General features: G+C 40.6%; 1 protein-coding gene and 4 long non-coding RNA genes across 6 annotated transcripts in view; 2 read left to right on the top strand and 3 right to left on the bottom strand.

The window, feature by feature from the left end:
* Positions 1–16,031, bottom strand: part of LOC145437671 (sodium/mannose cotransporter SLC5A10-like) — a 40,966-nt gene extending 24,935 nt beyond the window's left edge. Inside the window, exons 1-3 of the mRNA XM_080314955.1 lie at positions 15,627–16,031; positions 12,255–12,390; positions 12,028–12,128 (exon numbers count right to left, since the gene is read on the bottom strand). Coding sequence (XP_080171081.1) covers positions 12,028–12,128; positions 12,255–12,390; positions 15,627–15,770 — 381 coding nt within the window. The 5' untranslated portion in view covers positions 15,771–16,031. The remainder of the gene's footprint in view (positions 1–12,027; positions 12,129–12,254; positions 12,391–15,626) is intronic.
* Positions 1–22,659, bottom strand: part of LOC145438386 (uncharacterized) — a 226,414-nt gene that overhangs the window by 143,931 nt on the left and 59,824 nt on the right. The gene's annotated exons all lie outside the window — the stretch shown is intronic.
* Positions 603–3,577, top strand: LOC145437672 (uncharacterized). 2 transcript variants are annotated; one of them, XR_013914710.1, is made up of 3 exons: positions 1,161–1,630; positions 2,013–2,143; positions 3,143–3,356. It is a non-coding gene; the product is annotated as an uncharacterized LOC145437672 (long non-coding RNA). The 2 variants fall into 2 exon arrangements; XR_013914709.1 differs by lacking the exon at positions 2,013–2,143 and having other exon boundaries at positions 603–1,630; positions 3,143–3,577.
* On the top strand, positions 4,155–5,758 carry LOC145437676 (uncharacterized). The gene is made up of 2 exons (XR_013914713.1): positions 4,155–5,160; positions 5,637–5,758. It is a non-coding gene; the product is annotated as an uncharacterized LOC145437676 (long non-coding RNA).
* LOC145437675 (uncharacterized) lies at positions 9,095–10,825 on the bottom strand. Its single transcript, XR_013914712.1, has 2 exons — positions 9,803–10,825; positions 9,095–9,332 (listed from the first exon to the last, which is right to left on the bottom strand). It is a non-coding gene; the product is annotated as an uncharacterized LOC145437675 (long non-coding RNA).

Raw genomic sequence — 22,659 nt, 5'->3', positions numbered from 1 at the left:
GGTTTTTGTCCATGAAATCTTTATTTTTTCAAAATCATGTTCGTTAGGACAGTTATAGGCTCGAAAATTAATTATTGAGATAAGTAAGATTTTAATATCGTTAAATGCGCTCACTTCACTCAGTTCGCCCTTGTTGGATTTCGCTGTTATTGTAACGGCAGCGTCACTCGTCACTACTTAACTAAGAGGCATTTGCGTGATGCGATGAAGCTTCATTGAATAGTATACCTACCAGGTCGCAGTAAATACTAGTACATCCTCAAGATTACCGGACCACGACCTGTCCTATCGATCTCACCTTCCTAGACATGCCACCCCAATTTTATCGCTTGCTTTTTTCGATACTATTTCTTTTACTTTTCTTTCAGTATGCATGCCTCCTCTTTACATCGCCTAGGCCAAGGTCGGTGTGTGATTCCATAGATTACTCCAAGTCGCTTCGACACCTTACTATCTTTTCATTGTATTGCATTTTTGTGGTGTATGGAACTGATGAAATTGCTAATAAACCAATGATGATGATGATGACAAAGTCATGTTCATAGGTCAACTCGATCATTGGAAACGTTTTCTTACAATTTAAAACTATTTATGACTTGAATGCTACACTCTAAAAAATCTGGTAGATTTACTGGGAAATCTCTGTAAATTTTGCAACGAATTACCGGTAGCTGCCAATAACTGTGCGCAGCTTGTAATTTTACATTTTGATATGTAATATTACCTCGAAGTAGCTCTCTAAAGTAAGTTACTAGAATTTCTTCGCAAAATTACTGACAGTTACTCGTTACTGAAGTTTACCAGGCTAGTGGCAAAATTGATTAGCTTGAAAATCTCTGCAGCCAATGTATAAGTGGAACTGAATGTTACTAATATCATTCTCGTGGTGATTTGACCTGATTTAACCTCGTTCGCGAGACTGGGGTCTGTCATACGGAAATTTTTGGCCCTATAGTACCAATTTCAGTATAGTACATAGTAGGGTAAAAGAGACAACTGACAATCGTAGATAGCCACTGTATTATATTATAAGGCTGTGGCTATACGGCCGGTCTCGCTGGTTACATTCGTTGTCACGGATAGGACTGATGAGTTGGAATATCAGTTTAGGATGTATAATATTGTTCGGGAAACCAGAAATATCAGCACCGCATGCTAAGTTGACCACATGACCAGTTGTTAATGGCGAACAAGGCGACCTGTAATAGCTTACATTAGGTTACCGTTACGCGTTACTGATTTTTCTGAGATTCATAGTAAACAACCAACGCACGACTGTGACATCACAAGCAGCGTCTGGTTAAGTAAGTACGGTAAGTAGTGACAACACATGGAATAAATATCAATTTATACGCAATTAGATGGGAAAGAAAGGGACTAGATGTAATGATAAATGTTTCTGTAAAAAACGACCTAAATCAAACATAATAACGCAGTGGCCAGTAAATATTATTGGTGGCATGTCAGCGGATGAATACCTCTGATTTTGAAATCGTTAGATTAGCGGATCGTCGTCTGGCCATTATTGAGATTTGAGCAAAGGGTGTAGCGAAGCTTGTTGTGCTTGAAGAAAGTGGACACGATCGTTGAAGATTCCTAGGAATGCTGATTGGGATACGCATCGTAAAAGGTACAGTACTACATAGGGTTCGTTACCGTGAATATCTACGACTGTGCACACCACCGGGATGACTTTGATTTCATGATTGAAATATTTCATTCGCCTCATTCTCTATTCTATTTTGGGATGTTAGTCGACCTATATACTGACCTGTGACACCAAATACTCTGCCGCGGAGTAGTTGAAACTGTTGCCATGTTTATGTCATTTTTGGGCCATAGCATAGAGATGTTTCCATCCACTGCTGGATTTGTTTGGCACACATGCCACCTTAAATGAGGAACCTTTTGCTTCAATACATAAGATCAGTGGTTCTTCACCTGGGGAACGCGAGAAATTGACAAAGTCTGTATGAATTCTGACTAAACATGTGTTTCACAACCATTTTCAGAAGACGATTGTCGAAGATGAAACTTATTTCGTATTCAAGAAAGCTCGCCAAATTCAAACTCCAGCAGTCGCGCTCCACTTCATTTAAGCAAATTTGTGATATTCTTTGAAGATTTAGAGGAATTCCCACGTGTAAGTCATTCATTACTTCATAGCTTTGGCAGTAGCCTAAAGCTCGTTGCGCTGGGTAGCTGTTGTTAATAGCTGGCGAACTGCACTGCGTAAGACAGACTTAGATGCAATATAGGTTGCTCGGCTTCGCCCTCAATTAAGCTACCCTATATCAACACAATTTAATTCAATTCAATTCCAAAACTGATCAAATTGGGCATGGCAGTACAGAACGACGCCTTGTTCTCTGTAGTCACTACCAGCATTAGGGTTGGTCTCAGTGCAACCTACCTTGAAACAAATTGATGTCCTGTCCAATGTTTTTTTGCTATTTTCAAACAAGTTTGGCGAAATTAATCAAAAATGTTAAAGACTGGAATACCGATTCAAACTTGGCGTAAGACATAAGATCAGGGATGGGCAACCTGCTGCCGTAGATGGGAATTTGTGCGGCCGCCAACACCTAATTCAATTAGTATGTGTTAGCATCCGTCGACATGCAAATTGAAATTACTAATTCACTCCCATTTTTTTTAGAAATTTTAATTATTCTTGAAATTTTCTTCGCGCCCCTCTATGCAATTCAACATAACTTAATTTTGCGATTCTAATATATTAGCGTCCTTCTAAATCTGACCAGGAATCAGAATCGTGTGCTCCTCACGAAAGAATTTTTTTATGGTACATTTGGGCGATTTCAATATATTTCCACTACTGATACGTTGGACAATCCTGATCGGGGGTCAAGAAATAACAGCATGCAATAAAGTGCATGACTAATAATAATTGGCCCACACGAAGATGCAATATCATTTATAACTTGCCCGCTGCATTTGATAAAGTAAGTCATGAATTTCTGATATATCATGTAAAAGGCACCGTCACACACAATGTACCAGTACCGGTACTTCAAAAATTGTTATATTTTTGTTACCCTCTTTGTCTTAGTAGTCTTTATAATGTCATGTCTAGGTTAGGAACTTTGCTTAATATAGCGACTTACGCATGAATTCGTTTTAGTGGAACTGCAAGATACTAGCTACACAGAAGGAATGAGGACGGGAAAAAGAAACAATTGGAAGTTTGGCCGATGGTGGGAGATCACTCGTGTTACTGCAGCTCCTAAAGAAGAATTAGACCTCCAGCAGCAATACTTTTCCATCGATAATCTACTCATCGTGAATCATGAATGAATATACAGTTTGTTCCAATCTCGTTTTGGGGCTGTGAAGAAGCTTTTGCGATATTTTAGCATCGGGTTGCTTAGCGATAGGTAGCTGGTATGTAATCCTGATTTACACAGACAGCATGTATGTAGGTAGGCGGTAAAATTACAGTCTGAGTGGCAAATATACAGGATAAAATGTAGATTGGATATTCCGAAGGTGACTGTAACATTACAGTCTGGCGTGTAAAGTGAGATTACCGGACGAGTTAAAGTTCAATTTACATTGACTAACGGTAATGTTAAATTACCACGAAATGTCTGGCTACCGTGCTTCCAAACATTTCGCGGTAAATCGAGGTTTTTATTTTTTACAGTGTAGAATCATTCCAACAAATTCGTCGTGTATCAATAAATAACATGTAACTGTATCGTATGCACATTGCACAATGATGCATATTTCAAATGAGTGAACCAGGTGACGATCCGACTAATATATTATATCGTTATCTGAGCCTATTTAGTTCCAACAGGAACTCTCACAGAGAGAAACAGTTGGACATCCTCAGCAAGTTAGTCAGAAGCGTTGGCTATCAGCACATTCCAATACACCCGGATTTTCATGATGTTTTTGGCAGTTATTTTTTGACTAAACATGGGTCTGTGTCATTATCCCAGCAGATAAAAGTGATTGTCCCAGGATTAATCAACCGAAAGCTACTTTCAATCTAGTCAGGTCGCTGAAAGTATAAGAAAGTCACCCTCAATATAGGGGAATTGATGGCAAACTGTGAAATAGCCGTATATAGATGAGAAATTCACACATAAAGTGGACTGACGACTTCGGTGGCGTCTGGCGCAACTATACACTGTAAAAAATCTGGTAGATTTACTGGGAAATCTCTGTAAATTTTACCACAAATTACCGGTCGCAGCCAATTACTGTGCGTAGCTTGTCATTTTACATTTTGATATGTAATATTACCTTAATATAGCTGTAAAGTAAGTTACCAGAATTTCTTCGCAAAATTACTGACAGTTACTCGTTACTGCAGTTTACCGGGCTATTGGCAAAATTGATTAGCTTCAAAATCGCTGCAGCCAATGTATACGTAGAACTGAATGTTACTGATATATCATTCTATAGAGGTGATTTGACCTGATTGAACCTCGTTTGCGAGACTGGGGTCTGTCGTACCGAAATTGTTGGCCCTAGTATCAATTTAAGCTTAGTAGGGTACAAGAAATAACTGACGATCGTAGCTAATGTGGTACACCGTAGCCATATTATATTATAAGGCAATGGCTGTACGGCCAGTCTCGCTGGTTACATTCGTTGTCACGGATAAGGCTGATAAGTTAGAAAATTAGTCCAGGATGTATAATATTGCTCGGGGAAACTAGAAATATCAGCACCGCATGCTCAGCTAACCATTTGTTAATGGCGGACAAGGCGACCTGTAATAGGTTACATTAGGTGACTGCTTTTTCTGAGATTCGTAGTAAACAACCAACGCACAACTGTGACATCACAAGCAGCGTCTGGTTAGGTAAGTACAGTAAGTAGTGAACAACACATGGAATATACATCAATTTATACGAAATTAGATGAAAAAAGGGACTATATGCAATGATAAATGTTTCTGTATGGAAAAAACGACCCAGATCAAACATTATAACGTGGCCAGTAAATATTATTGGTGTTATGTGTCAGCGGATGAATACCATTTATTTCGAAATCGTTCGAGTGTCGTCTGGCCAGTGGCCATTAGTGAGATTTGAGCAAAGGGTGGAGCGAAGCTTGTGCTTGAAGAAAGTGAACACGATCGTTGAAGATTCCTAGGAATGCTGAATGGCATGCGCATCTTAAAAGGTAATACAGTACTACATAGTATTTGTTACCGTGAATATCTGACTCTGCACACCAGCCCTCGATGACTTAGATTTCATGATTGATATATTTCATTCGCCGCATTCTCTGTTCTATTTTGGGATATTTGTCGACTTATATAGTGACCACATACTCCGCTGCGGAGGAGTTGAAACTGTTGGCTTGGTAATGTCATTTTCGGGCCATAGCATAGATATGTTTTCATCCACTGCTGGATTTGTTTGCCACACATGCCACCTTAAATTAGGAACCTTTTGCTTCAATACAGAGATAAAGTCATGAATCTATGCTATGTCATGTAAAAGGCGGAGCCGTCATCACACAATGTGCCAGTACCGGTACTTCAAAACATGTTATATTTTTGTTAGCCTATTTGTCTTAGTCTTTCTAATGTCATGTCCACTGTCCAGGTTAGGAACTTTGCTTTATATAGCTACTTACGCACGAATTCTTTTTAGTGGAACTGCAAGATACTACTTACACAGAAGGAATGAGAACGAGAAAAAGAAACAATTGGAAGTTTGGCCGGTGGTGGAATTAATTCACGTTTTCTTGAGACCACTCGTGTTACTGCATGCATGTCTCCCAAAGAAGAATTAGACCTCCAGCAGCAATATTTTTCCATCGATAACCACTTCATCGTGATATCATGAATGAATATACACATACAGTTTATTCCAATGTCGTTTTGTGGATGTGAAGAAAATGTTGCGATATTTTTGCATCGGGTTGCTTTGCGATAGGTATGGATGTACGTGAATTTACAAGCTGGTATGTTATCCTGATTTACAGGAACAGCATGTAGGTAGGTAGGCGGTAAAATGACAGTCTCGATCGCAAATGTACAGGAGAACATGTAGATTAGATATACCGGAGGTGACTGTAACATTACAGTCTGGCGTGTAAAGTGAGATTACCGGACGAGTGTAAGTTAAATTTACATTGACTAACGGTAATGTTAGATTACCACGAAATGTCTGGCTACCGTGCTTCCAAACATTTCACGGTAAATCGAGGTTTTTATTTTTTACAGTGTACATTCGGCAGACCGTCTCTTGTAAAATCGATGGCATTTGAAAAATATTCGATTTATACCTATAAACTTGGTATAATAAGAATCAGAATATTGCTAGCTTTCCCTAAAAACCAAGATGAGGCCTCTACACTGTAAAAAATAAAAACCTCGATTTACCGCGAAATGTTTGGAAGCACGGTAGCCAGACATTTCGTGGTAATCTAACATTACCGTTAGTCAATGTAAATTTAACTTACACTCGTCCGGTAACCTCACTTTACACGCCAGACTGTAATGTTACAGTCACCTCCGGTATATCTAATCTACATGTTCTCCTGTACATTTGCGATCGAGACTGTCATTTTACCGCCTACCTACCTACATGCTGTCCCTGTAAATCAGGATTACATACCAGCTTGTAAATTCACGTACATTAGGGTTGTTCAGAATTGACCGACTTTCAAAAAGTCCAGGTTTTCAGTCCGATTCCCATGCCTTATACCTTAAAAACATATTCTGGCTACTTTTTTTTGTAACTCGTCCCCTGCATCCGTGTGCACATTGAGCTTGAAGAATAGCAGCTGAAAATAGGGGATTCCCCGAAAATCTGAGTGTCACGATTTTACCTAGCCTAGTTAAAGTGACATATAACATGGATTTATGCAGCTGTTGCGGTTTGGAGTGCTACAAAACCCCACTATATAAGGCATTGCTAGTTCAGGATATCATTTCCATGTCCCCCACTGCCTTAGAACTGCTCAAAACTACCTAAAACTAATAGTCATTTTGTTGGATCACATATCCTACACCCCTCAAACCTACCCGGCACTGTTCATCAATTTCCTGGATCCCCATGCGCAAGAATAGAACTGTAAATGTAACATCCACTCACCGTCACATAATAAACATCACAGGAAACGTAAAAATAAGGCAAAGAAAGAGATCAACTTGGCAAAATATTGCATAAATCAGGTGGATGAAATGGCTGCTTTCGAGAAATCTGCATATCTGTTCCGGTGATCTTCCACAGCTTGTAGGGGGCTCGCTCGCTGTTTTTTGTCATCCGTTATGAACGCAACATAGTCGGAAAGTGCTACAGGAAAAGCACAGGCTGATGCATCATTTGAGCTGCTGGAACTTTGGAATTTAACAAAATCTGTTGGAGCTCTTGTGTTTGACACAACATCCTCAAACACTGGTAAAAACGAAGGTGCGGTTCCGTTAGTTGAAGAATTGATTAACAAGAAAGTTTTCTACAGTGCCTGTCGCCATCATATTTATGAACTGGTCATTCGAGAGGTTTGGAAGTGTTTGTTTGGATCGACAACCACAGGCCCTGAAAACAGGATTTTAATACCTTCAAGAAGAAGTGGAAACATATTGATAAATCAAGAAGCTATAAAACGCTGAAGTTTATTGAAGGCCGCTGGTTGGCGATGAAAGCTGATGAAGCAAAGCAAGAAATAATTCCACTGATGAAACCCAATGATGGAAAGCAGAAAGAAGTCTTGATAAGAGATGACTACAGAGAATGTGCAACAGGCACCTTGGCGATTTCGGATGACAAATGTTGATCATCGTTTTCGCAAGCCTGGTGCTACTCATAGCGCTAGATGGATGAGTCAAGTCCTGTACTGTCAAAAAATGTTCATGTAGAGTGAGCAAATGGACTATTCTGAAGAGTTCGTTGAAAAGTTGGAACGAATCAATACATTCATTGCTTTGTTTTATGTTCCAGCTTGGTTGAAAACTGGTATTGCATGTGACGCACCTTGGAATGATCTCAAATTCCTTCATGACATGAAAAACATTTCATTATGCGATCTCACTGTTGCTGATGTGGCATACAAGAAATTGCGAAAACATCATTGGTATCTAACTGATGAAATGGTGGTATTTACCGTGTTCTCGGCTAATCCAAAGATTCCTGACAAACTGAAGGAAGCGATGGCTGCTAAATTGCTGAAAATGCCAATCCCTGAAAAATTTCGCAGAGGTATGCCTCTCAGTCTGATCTCTGACTCTGTCTCTGAGTCAATGAGTATGGTCGATTTGAATGGGCCAGAATCGTGGTTTCTATGATTGGTTGAGTCTTCCAGTTTCGGAATGGCATACTGATCCGGATTTCGTGACTGCTCGAGAATTTGTGAATACTGTTGAAGTAGTTAATGATGCAGCAGAGCGTATGGTAAAATTGAATACCGACTATGCTGCGTTCATAACGGATGACAAAAAACAGCGAGCGAGCCTCCTACAAGTTGTGGAAGATCACCGGAACAGATATGCAGATTTCTCGAGAGCAACCATTTCATCCACCTGATTTATGTAATATTTTGCCATGTTGATCCCTTTCTTTGCTTTATTTTTTCGTTTCCTGTGATGTTTATAATGTAGCTGTAAGTGGATGTTACATTTACAGTTGTATTCTTGCACATGGGGATCCAGGAAATTGATGAACAGTGCCGGGTAGGTTTGAGGGGTGTAGGATATGTGATCCAACAAAATGACTATCAGTTTTAGGTAGTTTTGAGCAGTTCTAAGGCAGTGTGGGACATGGAAATGATATCCTGAACCAGCAATGCCTTATATAGTGGGGTTTTGTAGCACTCCAAACCGCAACAGCTGCATAAATCCATGTTATATGTCACTCCTAGGCTAGGTAAAATCGTGACACTCAGATTTTAGGGGAATCCCCTATTTTCAGCTGCTATTCTTCAGTTCAATGTGCACACGGATGCAGGGGACGAGTTACGAATAAAAGTAGCCAGAATATGTTTTTAAGCTATAAGGCATGGGAATCGGACTGAAAACCTGGACTTTTTTAAAGTCGGTCAATTCTGAACAACCCTAACGTACATCCATACCTATCGCAAAGCAACCCGATGCAAAAATATCGCAGCATTTTCTTCGCATCCCCAAAACGACATTGGAACAAACTGTATATTAATTCATGATATCACGATGAAGTGGTTATCGATGGAAAAATATTGCTGCTGGAGGTCTAATTATTCTTTAGAAGACATGCAGTAACACGAGTGGTCTCAAGAAAACGTGAATTAATTCCACCACCGGCCAAACTTCCAATTGTTTCTTTTTCTCGTTCTCATTCCTTCTGTGTAAGTAGTATCTTGCAGTTCCACTAAAAAGAATTCATGCGTAAGTCGCTATATAAAGCAAAGTTCCTAACCTGGACAGTGGACATGACATTATAAAGACTAAGACAAATGGGCTAACAAAAATATAACATGTTTTGAAGTACCGGTACTGGCACATTGTGTGATGACGGCTCCGCCTTTTACATGACATAGCAGAGATTCATGACTCTGTATTGAAGCAAAAGGTTCCTAATTTAAGGTGGCTTGTGTGGCAAACAAATCCAGCAGTGGATGAAAACATATCTATGCTATGGCCCGAAAATGACATTACCAAGCCAACAGTTTCAACTCCTCCGCAGCGGAGTATGTGGTCACTATATAAGTCGACAAATATCCCAAAATAGAACAGAGAATGCGGCGAATGAAATATATCAATCATGAAATCTAAGTCATCGAGGGCTGGTGTGCAGAGTCAGATATTCACGGTAACAAATACTATGTAGTACTGTATTACCTTTTAAGATGCGTATTCCATTCAGCATTCCTAGGAATCTTCAACGATCGCGTCCACTTTCTTCAAGCACAACAAGCTTCGCTCGACCCTTTGCTCAAATCTCACTAATGGCCACTGGCCAGACGACACCCGAACGATTTCGAAATAAATGGTATTCATCCGCTGACACATGACACCAATAATATTTACTGGCCACGTTATAATGTTTGATCTGGGTCGTTTTTTCCATACAGAAAAATTTAGCATTGCACATAGTCCCTTTTTTCATCTAATTTCGTATAAATTGATATATATTCTATGTGTTGTTCACTACTTACTGTACTTACCTAACCAGACGCTGCTTGTGATGTCACAGTTGTGCGTTGGTTGTTTACTACGAATATCAGAAAAAGCAGTCACCTAATGTAACCTATTACAGGTCGCCTTGTCCGCCATTAACAAATGGTCAGCTGAGCATGCGGTGCTGATATTTCTATTTACCCCGAGCAATATTATACATCCTGAACTAATTTTCTAACTTATCAGCCTTATCCGTGACAACGAATGTAACCAGCGAGACTGGCCGTAGTGGCCGTACAGCCATTGCCTTATAATATAATATGGCTACGGTATACCACATTAGCTACGATTGTCAGTTATTTCTTGTACCCTACTAAGCTTAAATTGATACTAGGGCCAACAATTTCGGTGTGACAGACCCCAGTCTCGCAAACGAGGTTCAATCAGGTCAAATCACCTCTAGAATGATATATCAGTAACATTCAGTTCTACGTATACATTGGCTGCAGCGATTTTGATGCTAATCAATTTTGCCAATAGCCCGGTAAACTGCAGTAACGAGTAACTGTCAGTAATTTTGCGAAGAAATTCTGGTAACTTACTTTACAGCTATATTAAGGTAATATTACATATCAAAATGTAAAATGACAAGCTACGCGCAGTAATTGGCTGCGACCGGTAATTCGTGGTAAAATTTACAGAGATTTCCCAGTAAATCTACCAGATTTTTTACAGTGTAGTACGTACAAAAATGAAGATATGTCCAGCTGAAGTTGACCGATGCCACCAGAGTCGGCTGATTTCAAAAGGACGCGGAGTAATATAACCGCAGACATCAATTGGGTAAAAACACCATTTGAAACTTACGATGGAACAAATTAATTCGCTTAACCTTCAAAATGTTACACGCGATACATTTATACATTTCCAGCCTAATGTTCCCCGATTCTACAACGTGATCGTGATCCAACATATCAACACGGTTGTGGATATGAGTACGAGTAGTATCCATTGTGGTATTTGGTAATACTGGCTATTATTGTGCGCTGTATTATTACAGTATAGTGAAAACGGCGATTCGTAAAATTTGTGGAGGTCCATCCCAAAAGTGGTACATTGGAGAGGTATCGAAAGCACACTAATACCACACTAATACAAATAATAGCGACCATGGTCGGCAGGAGAGCGTGATAAGATGATAAGCTTCGAAGCAAGAGAGAACTGTCTCCTCGAGATTGGTTTTCTACGGAAATGAAGAGGTAACGACAACTCAACATTAAAGATTATTTGGTGTCTTTTCGAACGTGCGTTGTTCATTGGATGTAGCGGCGACGCCGTTGGTTGGTCACGATTTCACAGAAAAGCCATTTCCACGATAGTGGTTTTGTACTCCATGTTTCTTGTGCTGTGATACGATTAATCGAGGTTTTTCGGGGCTTCCACGGCGGAATATACCGTTGAAAATAAAATTTTCGTTGATAAATTAACTATATTCGTGGCAAAAAGCGCACAATTTTAGTAATCAAAAGAATCGCCTCTCACTCTGCTCGAACATAATCATTTAAATTTACACTCGATTCAAATTCGGGTACTTGTTTTGTATGCTGTGATACGACCAATCGAGGCTTTTCGGAGCTTCCACAGTGGAAAATACCGTCGGAGCTAAAATTTTCTTGATACATTAACTATTCGGGACAAAAAGCGCGTAATTTCAGTAATCGAAATAATCGCCTGTCACTCTGCTCGAACAGAATCATTGAAATTTACACTCGATTCAAATTCGAGTTCTCGAATCATTGTACCCAACCCCAATGATAAGGTGTTATAAGAGTACTCACTACTCAGACCGTTCTGGTATTTCATTTGGCTTATATAGCCTGTGTATCTTATCCTATGATTCATATCCAAAAGTGTGTTTTATATAACATGAAGTGTAAAATACTCACATTTGAAGATGCGTAAATCGGAATAAATACCCAACCCAAAAACAGAATGATGTAAGCCGCAATCCATTCGAATCCAACCACAGCGATGCCGCTTACGGCGCCTGTTAAAGTGATGGGATCAAAACCGGTAATTTTCACACGTCCCATGCACGTTGGACTACATAGAAGTATGCATATGCAATTTACAATATACATCATAGATTTTGTATTTGTATGTCATCACCTACCAGATCCAGCCAGTCCTATAAAGTGACCAGCGCCAATGTTAGAGGCAAATATAGAGGCCCCGACCGGCCACCAGACCATGTTCTTTCCAGCAAGGAAATAACCTTTCACACTCTTCCGTGATGATGTACACATCGCCTGAAACGGGAACCGCGAAATAATGTCGATAAGAAGTCAATAATATTACAATACAATTAAATCAATATAGCACTGAATACATGACATCCCTACATCGAACAAGTGAATATATCCATTTGCGTCAACTCTGATCGAGAATAAAGATGATTGTAATTGATTAGGAATATTATAATGGTTAAGTGACTATATCCGTTTTACGACGAAGCCTATACTTATCGGGGCAGAATTAGCAGGGTTGTAATGACTCGAGTCGCGATTGTTTGATGACTCGACTTGAGACAATTTGACTTGACAATTTTTGCATTGCCTCGACTTGTAATCGAGTCATTGCGCTGGATTCGAACCAAGTCATATGATTCGAGACTATAGGCAGCCAAGACATACAGTTCGTTGTAACTTCGAAGAATAGTTTGTTAACATGTTATTGGTATTTCGTCTTTCAGTCCCGATATTGGGAAATAGGGCCAGAAACTGCTAAGATTGAGGACACATATTATATTATGTCACTCTAAATCGCTCGAGCAGGGTTGAAAAAGTGGGTTGAACCGGATTGAACTAAAAACTCAACAGTGAACAAAATGACTTGGACTCGGAATCGAGTCTAAGTACTATGACTCGAACTCGGCCCTCTATTATCTGACCTGTACACAAACTTGACTCGGTGGTGAATTGAAAATGACTCGACTGACTTGATTCCCGCGCTGCGCACATTCATTTCGCGTCATGCAGTCGAATTTATAATCGTGACTTGTGAAACGGCACGATTATCAAGTGTTACCGCAGCTACAGCTCTGAGCGCATGTCGCGACTTTATCAGTAGGAATCCGTTTGCTACCAAAGACCCAATGGTATGAAATTCGCTCGCTACGGGTCCGTCCTGCAGCGATGAATTGATTGGATTATAGAAGGTTCTCGTAGGAGCGAATCGAATAAATTCAGAATTTGTGCCGCTGACAATTTTGTGTTGGATCAGTATTTGACAAATTACGCTGTATTTACGTAACCGTCCATTGTACAACGCGCCGTGTGAGCAACGAGTTAACTACACACTGACAAGTGACATTGCGCAACTATCCGGGAGTATTCATTCAGTGCGCATGTATCTAGCATGCAGTGAGGGAATCAGATTATTATTGTCGCCCGGTTCTATCACAAAAGTCGGCAGGTTCTGCTACCAGTAACTAGGTCTGGCCGTCTGGGCAAAATCGAGTATCTGAGTGATTCGATTCTGAATCACGCATTATGCTTCGAGTCGAGTCGAGTATTGGAGTATCACTCATTATGACGTAATAAGAGTACGTAAGATGTCAATGTTCAAATTCGTACTGTTTACGCGCCCTCGAAAAGTTTATTGCCTGGCTTTTATCCATCACATTAAAGATTATTTGGTGTTTTTGACCATAGCAGTTTCATTGCACTCTGTAACATGTTGTGGGTTGATTATAACTTCGGAAATACGTTATTTCCAGGAACGGTAGCAGCTTTGTACTATATGTGTTTCGCATGCTGCGATACAGCCAATCAAGGTTTGCAGCCTTCTGAAGTGGAAACTATTATCGAAACTATAATTATCGTTGATAAATTAACTTGCAGTGGCGTGGAGCGTATATTTTCACTACTTGCAAAAATCGCGTTTTAATACTCGACTCGAATCATTACAATTAATACTCGATTCCGATTCGAGTACTCGAATCATTGTGCCCAGTCCTAGGCCTACCAGTAACCAGTCCCAAAGAACAGGGTTGAATACGACCGATGGTATCAAGCAGTGATAGATTATTACAAGTACGGCTCGATAAAGTGCGCATGTAATCAGTAATTCGTCTCTTATGCCACGGGGTCTGACATCTCAATGAGTTGCTCGCATTGAGGAAATTGTTTTGCATTCCTGCCTTTCCGGATTGTCGAGTAACGAGCGTTTTGTGCGGGTATGAATTACAATCAACAGGCCTACACAATAATACACTGTCCAATGAAACGACCGAATGAAGCCGCTCATGCAGGGTAGTCAACAAGGGATGCTGCTTGGAGTGTTTATGGCCGCGAATAGAATTTAATTTAAAGGGGCACTGCGCTCTAAAAATGATGTTGTCCCAAATTGAAGCGCAGATCGAAATTTTTTTAGCCGCACCCCTTTCTTCAGAAAGCCATTGTATAATGGAGCTGCAATTAAATGAATTTTGTAGAAGCCTAAATGACGCGGCTGCTCGTCATCGTTTCTCAATCCGTTGCGAAGTTTCTGGTACAATATCTTCACCGCCGCACTTGCTCATCGCGACCTCCATATTGTAGCTCGATTTCTTTATGTAGTGTATGGTAAACATATGCTGCGACACTCAGTTTGCTTCCACATGCTACAACAGCACGGACTCTCAAAGTCACTTGCAACATGCATAATAATCATTAATCGCCATACTGTCGAGGCTCTGTTGTACACTGCCTGTACCCTGCTGTGTCAATGAGATGACTGATCGAATGGGGAATTAATTTAGATGTATAGTTTGCATACTAACGAATGCACAAGTCACAAAAATGATGTATAACAAAGGTGGTGCCGATTGTGCCTCATTATTTTTGATGTAAAATGATACCATTTTCGAAGTACATAGGGTAAAGTACTGCGACAATATCCATTGGCCAACAATATCTTCGGTGGCTGTGACTTAATTCGGATAATTCGCGTAGAAGCCAGCTGTTTCTAATATTTATAGTGATTTTGAATGAGTTCTTGAGAATATTCATTGTTCAATCTTGGCTAGTGCACATCACAGTATCTGTAGCGTACAACCGAGCCTCGACCAGTATGGTGATTATACAAATACATACATATGTTGCAAGTGGCATTGCCAGTCCGTGCTGTTGTATCATATGGATTATGGAAGCAAAGTGACTGAGACATATGTTGTCCACGTACAACATTAAGAAATGAAGCTACAATATGTAGGTGACGTCGAGTAAGTTCGACGGTGAAGATATCGCGCCAGGTTAAGAAACGAGCTTATAAATATTGGGATATAATCGGACCTAATTAGCCTACCCGCAATCCATGATTGCCAAGACCCACATATCATCGCAAAATATATACGTAAGAGAAACTGGCTCGCGGAGTCCCTAGTGTTCCGTGGAACACTGGTCAAGTGCCACTGCTCTAACTTGTCAACGTACAACGCGAGCTGATTTGTGTCAGATTACATCGGAACAATATCACGTGAAGGTGAATTAAAATTCAAACTTACCCATACTCCTATTCCCAAAGTCACCATGAAGTATAACGTCACGACGACAATATCTATAGTGTCGACGGCCATCATAGACTTCCATGTACCACCAGAAGCTTGTGTTGTAAAGTTATAGGACGTGTCCAGCGATGTAGTGGCCATGATTGATGTCGCCAAACCAGAATGAAGTAGGCCTAATAGTGCAGTAAAGTTAGATGGTAGTTATTATGTAACCTTAGGTATCTGAGGATTGAAATCTGTTGATATTGTGTATCAGAAAGTTAAATAAAACCGGTTGAAAGGGCAAGTGATTAGAATATTAATCGACACGTAAAGTTACACAGGAGAAGCTAAACCGATATTGCCAGATTGGGTATCTCATTTCACATCATCTCGTTAGATTAAATTCATATTTAAAGTTAAAACCACGTTTTCAAATTCATCGAAAGGTTAAAAAATAAAAGGGCCGATGATGTATGTAGGCTATACAACTATACATGACTACGTACATACCTTCCTTCCTACGTCCCTACGTCCAAGCATTATTTGGATTAAAATGTTGTGTTTCATTTATACCATGATGTTAGTCTGTGGCATGTTCTGGTCTCGTGTGCCACGGCTGTATAATTCATATTCACAGCCGTATATCACGGGCGGTACACGATTGTGAATACAGACATTTTCGCTAAGAGTGAGGCAATATGGGATCTTGGACAAGTGCAGTCATGCCGAGCAGCGGAGCCCTGCATTGAGATACGCATATATGCTAAATTATCAGTGCAATGTGAACCACCGACTGCATAGTAGGCTAAGACACATTTCAAGTGTTTCAGTGACAATGTGAACTTTCGGTGCTCCATATACGACGCCCGCTTCAGCGCGAGCTCGCAGCGAGCTCACAATTATCAAATTTCACACCAGTGAGTATCATGTAGGCCAGAGGTCTCAAACACGCGGCCCGCGGGCCGCATGCGGCCCTCAAGAACATTTTGTGCGGCCCGCGACGGCATTTTGACATTTCAAGTATTCGACAATATATTCCAGTGCCACATATCTTTTTTAGATAAAAGAACTTGAAGTTAACCCTAAAACAACTATAAAACACTGAAATCTCAACAAGCTACACTGTCACATCACTCTTGAACTACCATGCGGTAGAAGCTATGCTATTACGTCACATTTCTAGTTCATTATGATAAAACATGCGATCTTCCGTAAAATGACTCGATTTCGGATGGACTGGGGGATTAAATAAAAATGACTCGAGTTGAGTCGAGTCAAACGTTAAAATCAGAGAATGACTTGCTACTCGGAACGGTGACTTGGCAATCCTACGATTGCAACAATCTATGAAACTGTCATGGGGAATAGTAATATATCAAAAGGTCGTAGCTTGCGTTGAGTAGGGTATATATAGCTATTTAATCAGGTCAGTATGGCAACCATCGGCATTATATGACCCCCGTGACGTTGACGTATAGTTGGTATGCTGTATGCTATTATCGGTGGCAAGTAAGTATTAGTAGCACGCTCATCAGCTGTAACACCAATGAATTCATCAGCCATTCGGTATTTCTATTCCAGGGGTACTAACCAGGGTCCGTAGACCCCTTCGGGGTACGGAGCACCACACCATGGGGTGTGATAAGCGCCAAATCTTTCTTTTTAATAAACAACAACAACACCATGGGGTACGAGATGCATTGCGGAATTAGTCCTATATGCTGTGGAATATTTTCCTGGCCAATTTATTCCACTGGAAAATGCACGGTCGTCGCGCTACGCGCGATTTTATGTGTATGGGCTTTCGAATTTTAATATAGGTACACGAATTTTAATATAGGTACAATCAGAGATTGTGTTGAAAATGAACAGGAGCTACGAGAAATCTTATTGGAAGCACGAGGGGTGCGATCGCTAAGGTTAAGAAACAATGCTATTAATATGGCTCAATGATGATTATATTCAAGCTGGTATCGATATGTCCCAATAATAATCGAAGGCAAAATCTGACGCTGATTTAATTTGACTTTTGGCAATGAGATAGTAACAATAGCCAACTGATCACGACTATATCAGCCTGGATTAGGCTACACCGCTCAAATGCTCTGATATCAGATCAATCTTCAGTAGATTTTAAAATATTCTGCATAAAACTGCGGCACGTCAATGGTCCACTATAGCTGCAATATTATAACTAGACAGTTTAACGATGTCATTATGCATCCTGCCGCACGATGTCTATAACTTATTATTTGAACAAATAATGCCCAGCATAAAAACAATTTTATTCAAATATTTGAAAACATTCTTTTCCGTGTCAAGCGTGAATAGTACAAGAGTAAATCAAATTTTATGATGTTTCTGGAAGGACTATCTTCAAGCTCCCGTCAAATAAGGCCTACTTGGAAATTCTGCGTTGAATATCCCTACTATTGGTGATGCGGCCCGCGGCGTCTTCAAAAATAAGAAATTGGCCCGCGAACACATTTGAGTTTGAGACCTCTGATGTAGGCGGATACCGATTTTCCAGCTATTGTTATAGGATTCGCGGTGAGTCCTAAGGATCCGGCTTGCTGACAATCGTGCATGCGTAATCGCACAACGAAGCCGCAAAACACGAGTGCGTGGCTTGATGACATCTAATGCAGTGCGATTGTTAGAACAGTACACAAGCGATTCAAAACTAAGGTTCTTCGGGCGACTACCAACTCATTCGATTTCAGTGGAGTGCACAGTGTGCTGCTATTTGGAGCTCAGGAACCTATCCAATGAGCGGACCGTAAAGTCAGCAAATTTTATTTGTATTTCGATGGTATTCATGGAATTTTTCTTAACTTCATTTGTCATGCCCTACGCGCCAAAACTGTGATTTTTTGCGGACACGCCGACTGTTGAGACGGATTGGAGCCGGATCAGTACTTTTTCCTGATACGGCCGGAGCCGGATCGGAGCCGGACCATATAATTGAACAACCGGATTGGAGCCGGACCAGAAAATTTGTCGATCCGCTCCGCACTTGTAGCTAGTGGTCCTGCTTGTAGAAACAGCGTACACGCTTACGGTATTCAGACATTATGACGTCTCAACAGTCAGCGTGTCCGCAAAAATCACAGTTTTGGCGCGTAGGGCACGGCAAATGAAGTTACGCAAAATTCCATGAATAGCATCGAAATGCAAATAAAATTTGCTGACTTTACGGTTCCCGCAATGGATAGGTTCCTGAGCTCCAAATAGCAGCGAAATTGCGATTCGGATTTCAGTATTATACACATTCCGTTAAGATGGCAATCGCTACTGGTGCCTACCAGCCAGTTCTCTGTAGTAATCATATCTAAATTTCCCTCTAGAAGGGTGTGTTTTCCATCCTCAGCTATACAGTAATATTGCAACTGAAGTCTTGAAAGTAATAAGCTCCATAGCCTCTACTATTTATACTAAGTAATTAACGATGATAATATGTTATTTCAATAACATAAGTATTCCAAATGCTATTATCAATTTACTCATGTGCGGATGGAAGCCTTGTATGCGATCAAACAGACAATTGTACATAATTTCCAGCTACCAAACAATTTTATTATCCTTACTGCTTCCGGCACTGGCAACACTAAATTATATCGTGAAGACGCATCGCGTCGTACGTTGAGCACTATAATATGCAGTGGAGATGAAATGTTGGTCATTTCCTCTCACTTCTTCCGCTGCGTAATACTGTGTATCTCTGTACGTGGCAACATATTGTTTACTGGTTCCTTATCGATAGTTATTCCGAAGTTTCGAGCGTGATATGTAATGGCATACGCCAGGGTTACTAAACTAGCGGATCTTATCTGTCGAATTCGGATCTTAACTGTGTCACTCTTTATTAAGTTTTTTATCAAACCCCAATCCATGATAGTTGATTTGCAAAAATAAGGTGCAATGTTTTGTTCCCATTACATGTTTGGGTCTATTTACAGCTGTGAGTCAGCATTTTCAAACATGAGGATTGTAAAGAATAGATTTCACATATGCATGACCGGTGACCAGTGTAACCCTTTCCGCTGCCTTCGACTTGCTATCACCACATTAGAACCAAGTTAGCAAGACATAAAAATGCGAATTCTCCGTCCGACTTACCGAATAATAAATGCATTTCGTATTTTACTTTTTCTGTTCATAGTTATTCAGAAGTACTGCATTACTGGATCTTTGCTAAAAATCGTTCATGGTTCGGACCAATCCGCATTCCGTATCTGCCAATATCGCTCAAACTCACAATTGAGATAATTGGGACAAGAAACAAACGTGCAATGCTGCAATGCCAGGTCGCAGTTAGTGAACCAATCTGAACGAACTCAAGTCTATCTTCCTTTCAGGCATCTAAATTCGGGTCGTCAACGTCTTGCTCTAGATTTGTTACCAGACTGGATTGTTAGAGTTCAAAACTTCGATTTGAATAGCCTCCACTGCAACTCAAGATCACTTATGCATTAGATACCGGATAATACCATAGATTACCTACCTACGGAGAGATACGCAACTCCCGTCGTTACGCTTGGTCAAGCAGTGTCTCTACTGTCTCTAACTGTCTCTTACTTACCGTCTCAAAGCAGCATGATTGGTAGTACTGTTGCTGGAGACCTGAGCGCTAGAAATCAAGATAATTGGTCTTAATCGAAAGCTGCTTTCGCACTGATTCCGAAAAGAGAGGGTAAAATATGACCAGGGCAGTGGACCCCCCCCCCCCAAAAAAAAAAAAATAACTTCAAAGTCGGAGAATCTGCCATGTTACGAATAATCGCTCGACGAAATTAGTCATTGCTAAGGTCATTGTGTTTCGGTGCGCCCATAGTTGAAAAATTGCCGATTTTTAGTCTTTGAGGGCTGTTTCTGGGTGGTTCCATTGCTCTGACCATATTTGAACTTCAATTTTCGGATCCAGTCCGAAATTAGCTTTCGATTAAGACCAGATAGATCAAGTTCTAGTGCTCGGGCCGCCAGCAATAGCACAACCCCACCAATTATACTGATTTTAGTTTTCTAAGCAGTAAGAGACACTTCATGACCAAGCGTAACGATGGGATCTACTTATCTAGCCTTACGTTAGTAGACTATCATAATATTATGCGTATTATCGCATAGAAGAATCATAGAAGAATCAAAGGATTATAAAATACTATTTCTAGTGTCGATATGAGATCGCGCGCTTCTCTGCTACTAACAATGAGCCTGCGATCCACGACACATTTCCTCTCGGGGTGTCAAGTCTCTCAGTAGCCGACTCCTGTGCTGCATGGTGTGGCGACGGGGGTGTGTGCATGTCTGGTCTAAGGCATGCGCAGTTCTCTCGTTTCGTCGTGTCGCGAGAGAAAGTGCAGACATCGTGGTTGTAGGGAGTTAGATAACCATAATCTGCGATTGCAAGACTGGGAAATGGGAATGTTGATCTGTTTCTTATATCTTACAGGCGGAGTGTGTCACAGTAATCATCATTGGTACTCAAGCAGTAGTAAAACCGTTAATTTCTGCTAAAATACAAGTTGAAATGAGGATTTTCGTCAAGATAGCGTAAACGACTACTATGGTCATATTGGTCATTTACCAGGCCGGTTATCTTCATTTCTTTATCCGTATCAGCCGACTAGTAGCAGTACCCACTTCTAAGCTTTTATATGACACCGCTTACGCGGATGAGATGGCGAGGAGGAGCCTAGATAAACCTCCAACACTGAGGAAGGATTTCTAGAGTCGACCTCAAACCGGCGACGCATTGGTGTTGTAACTGGCATAATTATACAACTTAAAAAAATATATATTTTCAAATATAATTTGCTTAGAACATTCTATAAAACATATGTGTTTCGAAACACCATAAATACCCACCCTATAGTCTTACAATTTTCCGGGTTATCCTTTTCTCGTCTGATTGCTGTCTTTTCCTTGACGCAACGGAGCTTGCAAACAATGAGTGTATGTCTGATAGATTTTAGAATAGCGAGGGTTACTGTTGGTCATTGTTAGCTCCAGTGCCATTACACGTCAGTGTGATGCCCCCCCCCCTCATTAATTTTTGTCGTCCTCTTGTTATCGACAGGGCCATTTTATAGCAAATAACAATTATGCTGAGAGCGACAGAAGAAAAGGTTCACATCTCGCTCGACATGTTAAAACCAGGGATTTGGAGCCGGAGCCGGAGCCGGAGCAGGGACCGGATCCGTGTATTTTCGGCCGGAGCTGGAGCCGAAGCTCTAAATAAAATTTTGATGGAGCCGATTGTTTGAAAAGTAGCTCCGGCTTCGATGTATTTTTATAAGATGCTATATGCTGATACTTATGGCTGAATTCACGAAATTTTACTATAATCGTGCAAAAAATTAAGAATTGGTGCCTCGTTGGCGCCAACTTTTTAAAACTAAGCATGTTCAAATTGTGTATACATAACCCGCTAAACCTGGGTATGCGAGATCTGCAATGCATTACTGTGTTCTAAGACGTGGTTATTGTTCATCTCCGCAAGTTCGTCATCACCACAACACTGATGGCCAATAGAGCGATTCGAAAATATTAATCACAATGTATTTCACAAAATGGGACTGGTGCTTATGTGAGCTAGGCAAATTATGTAATGAGTAGTTCACCAGTGGTTCTCAAAGTGTCGTATGCCGGTACGCGTACCACAGTGGTACACGAGATCTTCAATCTTAGGTGGTACGCGAAGAGTGCTGTGAGTAATGTCGTACTTCAGACTGGCTAGCGTCTGCATAAGAAACAGTTGCAATTATCTCATTTGATGGCGCTTTCTTGCTATCCGTTGGTGTTGCGTATAGTACTAACAGGAATAACCAATAGACACCGGTACATTCAAGTAAAATAATTAATTCTGGTGGTACGACCTGTAGTGAAAAACAAGTTAGTGGTACGACTCGTGGTAAAAATATTTGTGGCACACAATTGGGAAAAAGTTTGAAAACACCGAATTAGATGAAGCGACGCCAGAGGATAAACGTGACCTTGCTGCACTTGTGCATGTCGATTTGGAGGCGCGCACGCAGAGATACCGTACGCC

The sequence above is a fragment of the Botryllus schlosseri genome, chromosome 4 (genome assembly GCF_051294905.1).
Source record: "Botryllus schlosseri isolate E-star chromosome 4, Bs_hap1, whole genome shotgun sequence".
NCBI lineage: Eukaryota > Metazoa > Chordata > Ascidiacea > Stolidobranchia > Styelidae > Botryllus > Botryllus schlosseri.
This window is presented reverse-complemented; position numbering and strand designations above follow the sequence as displayed.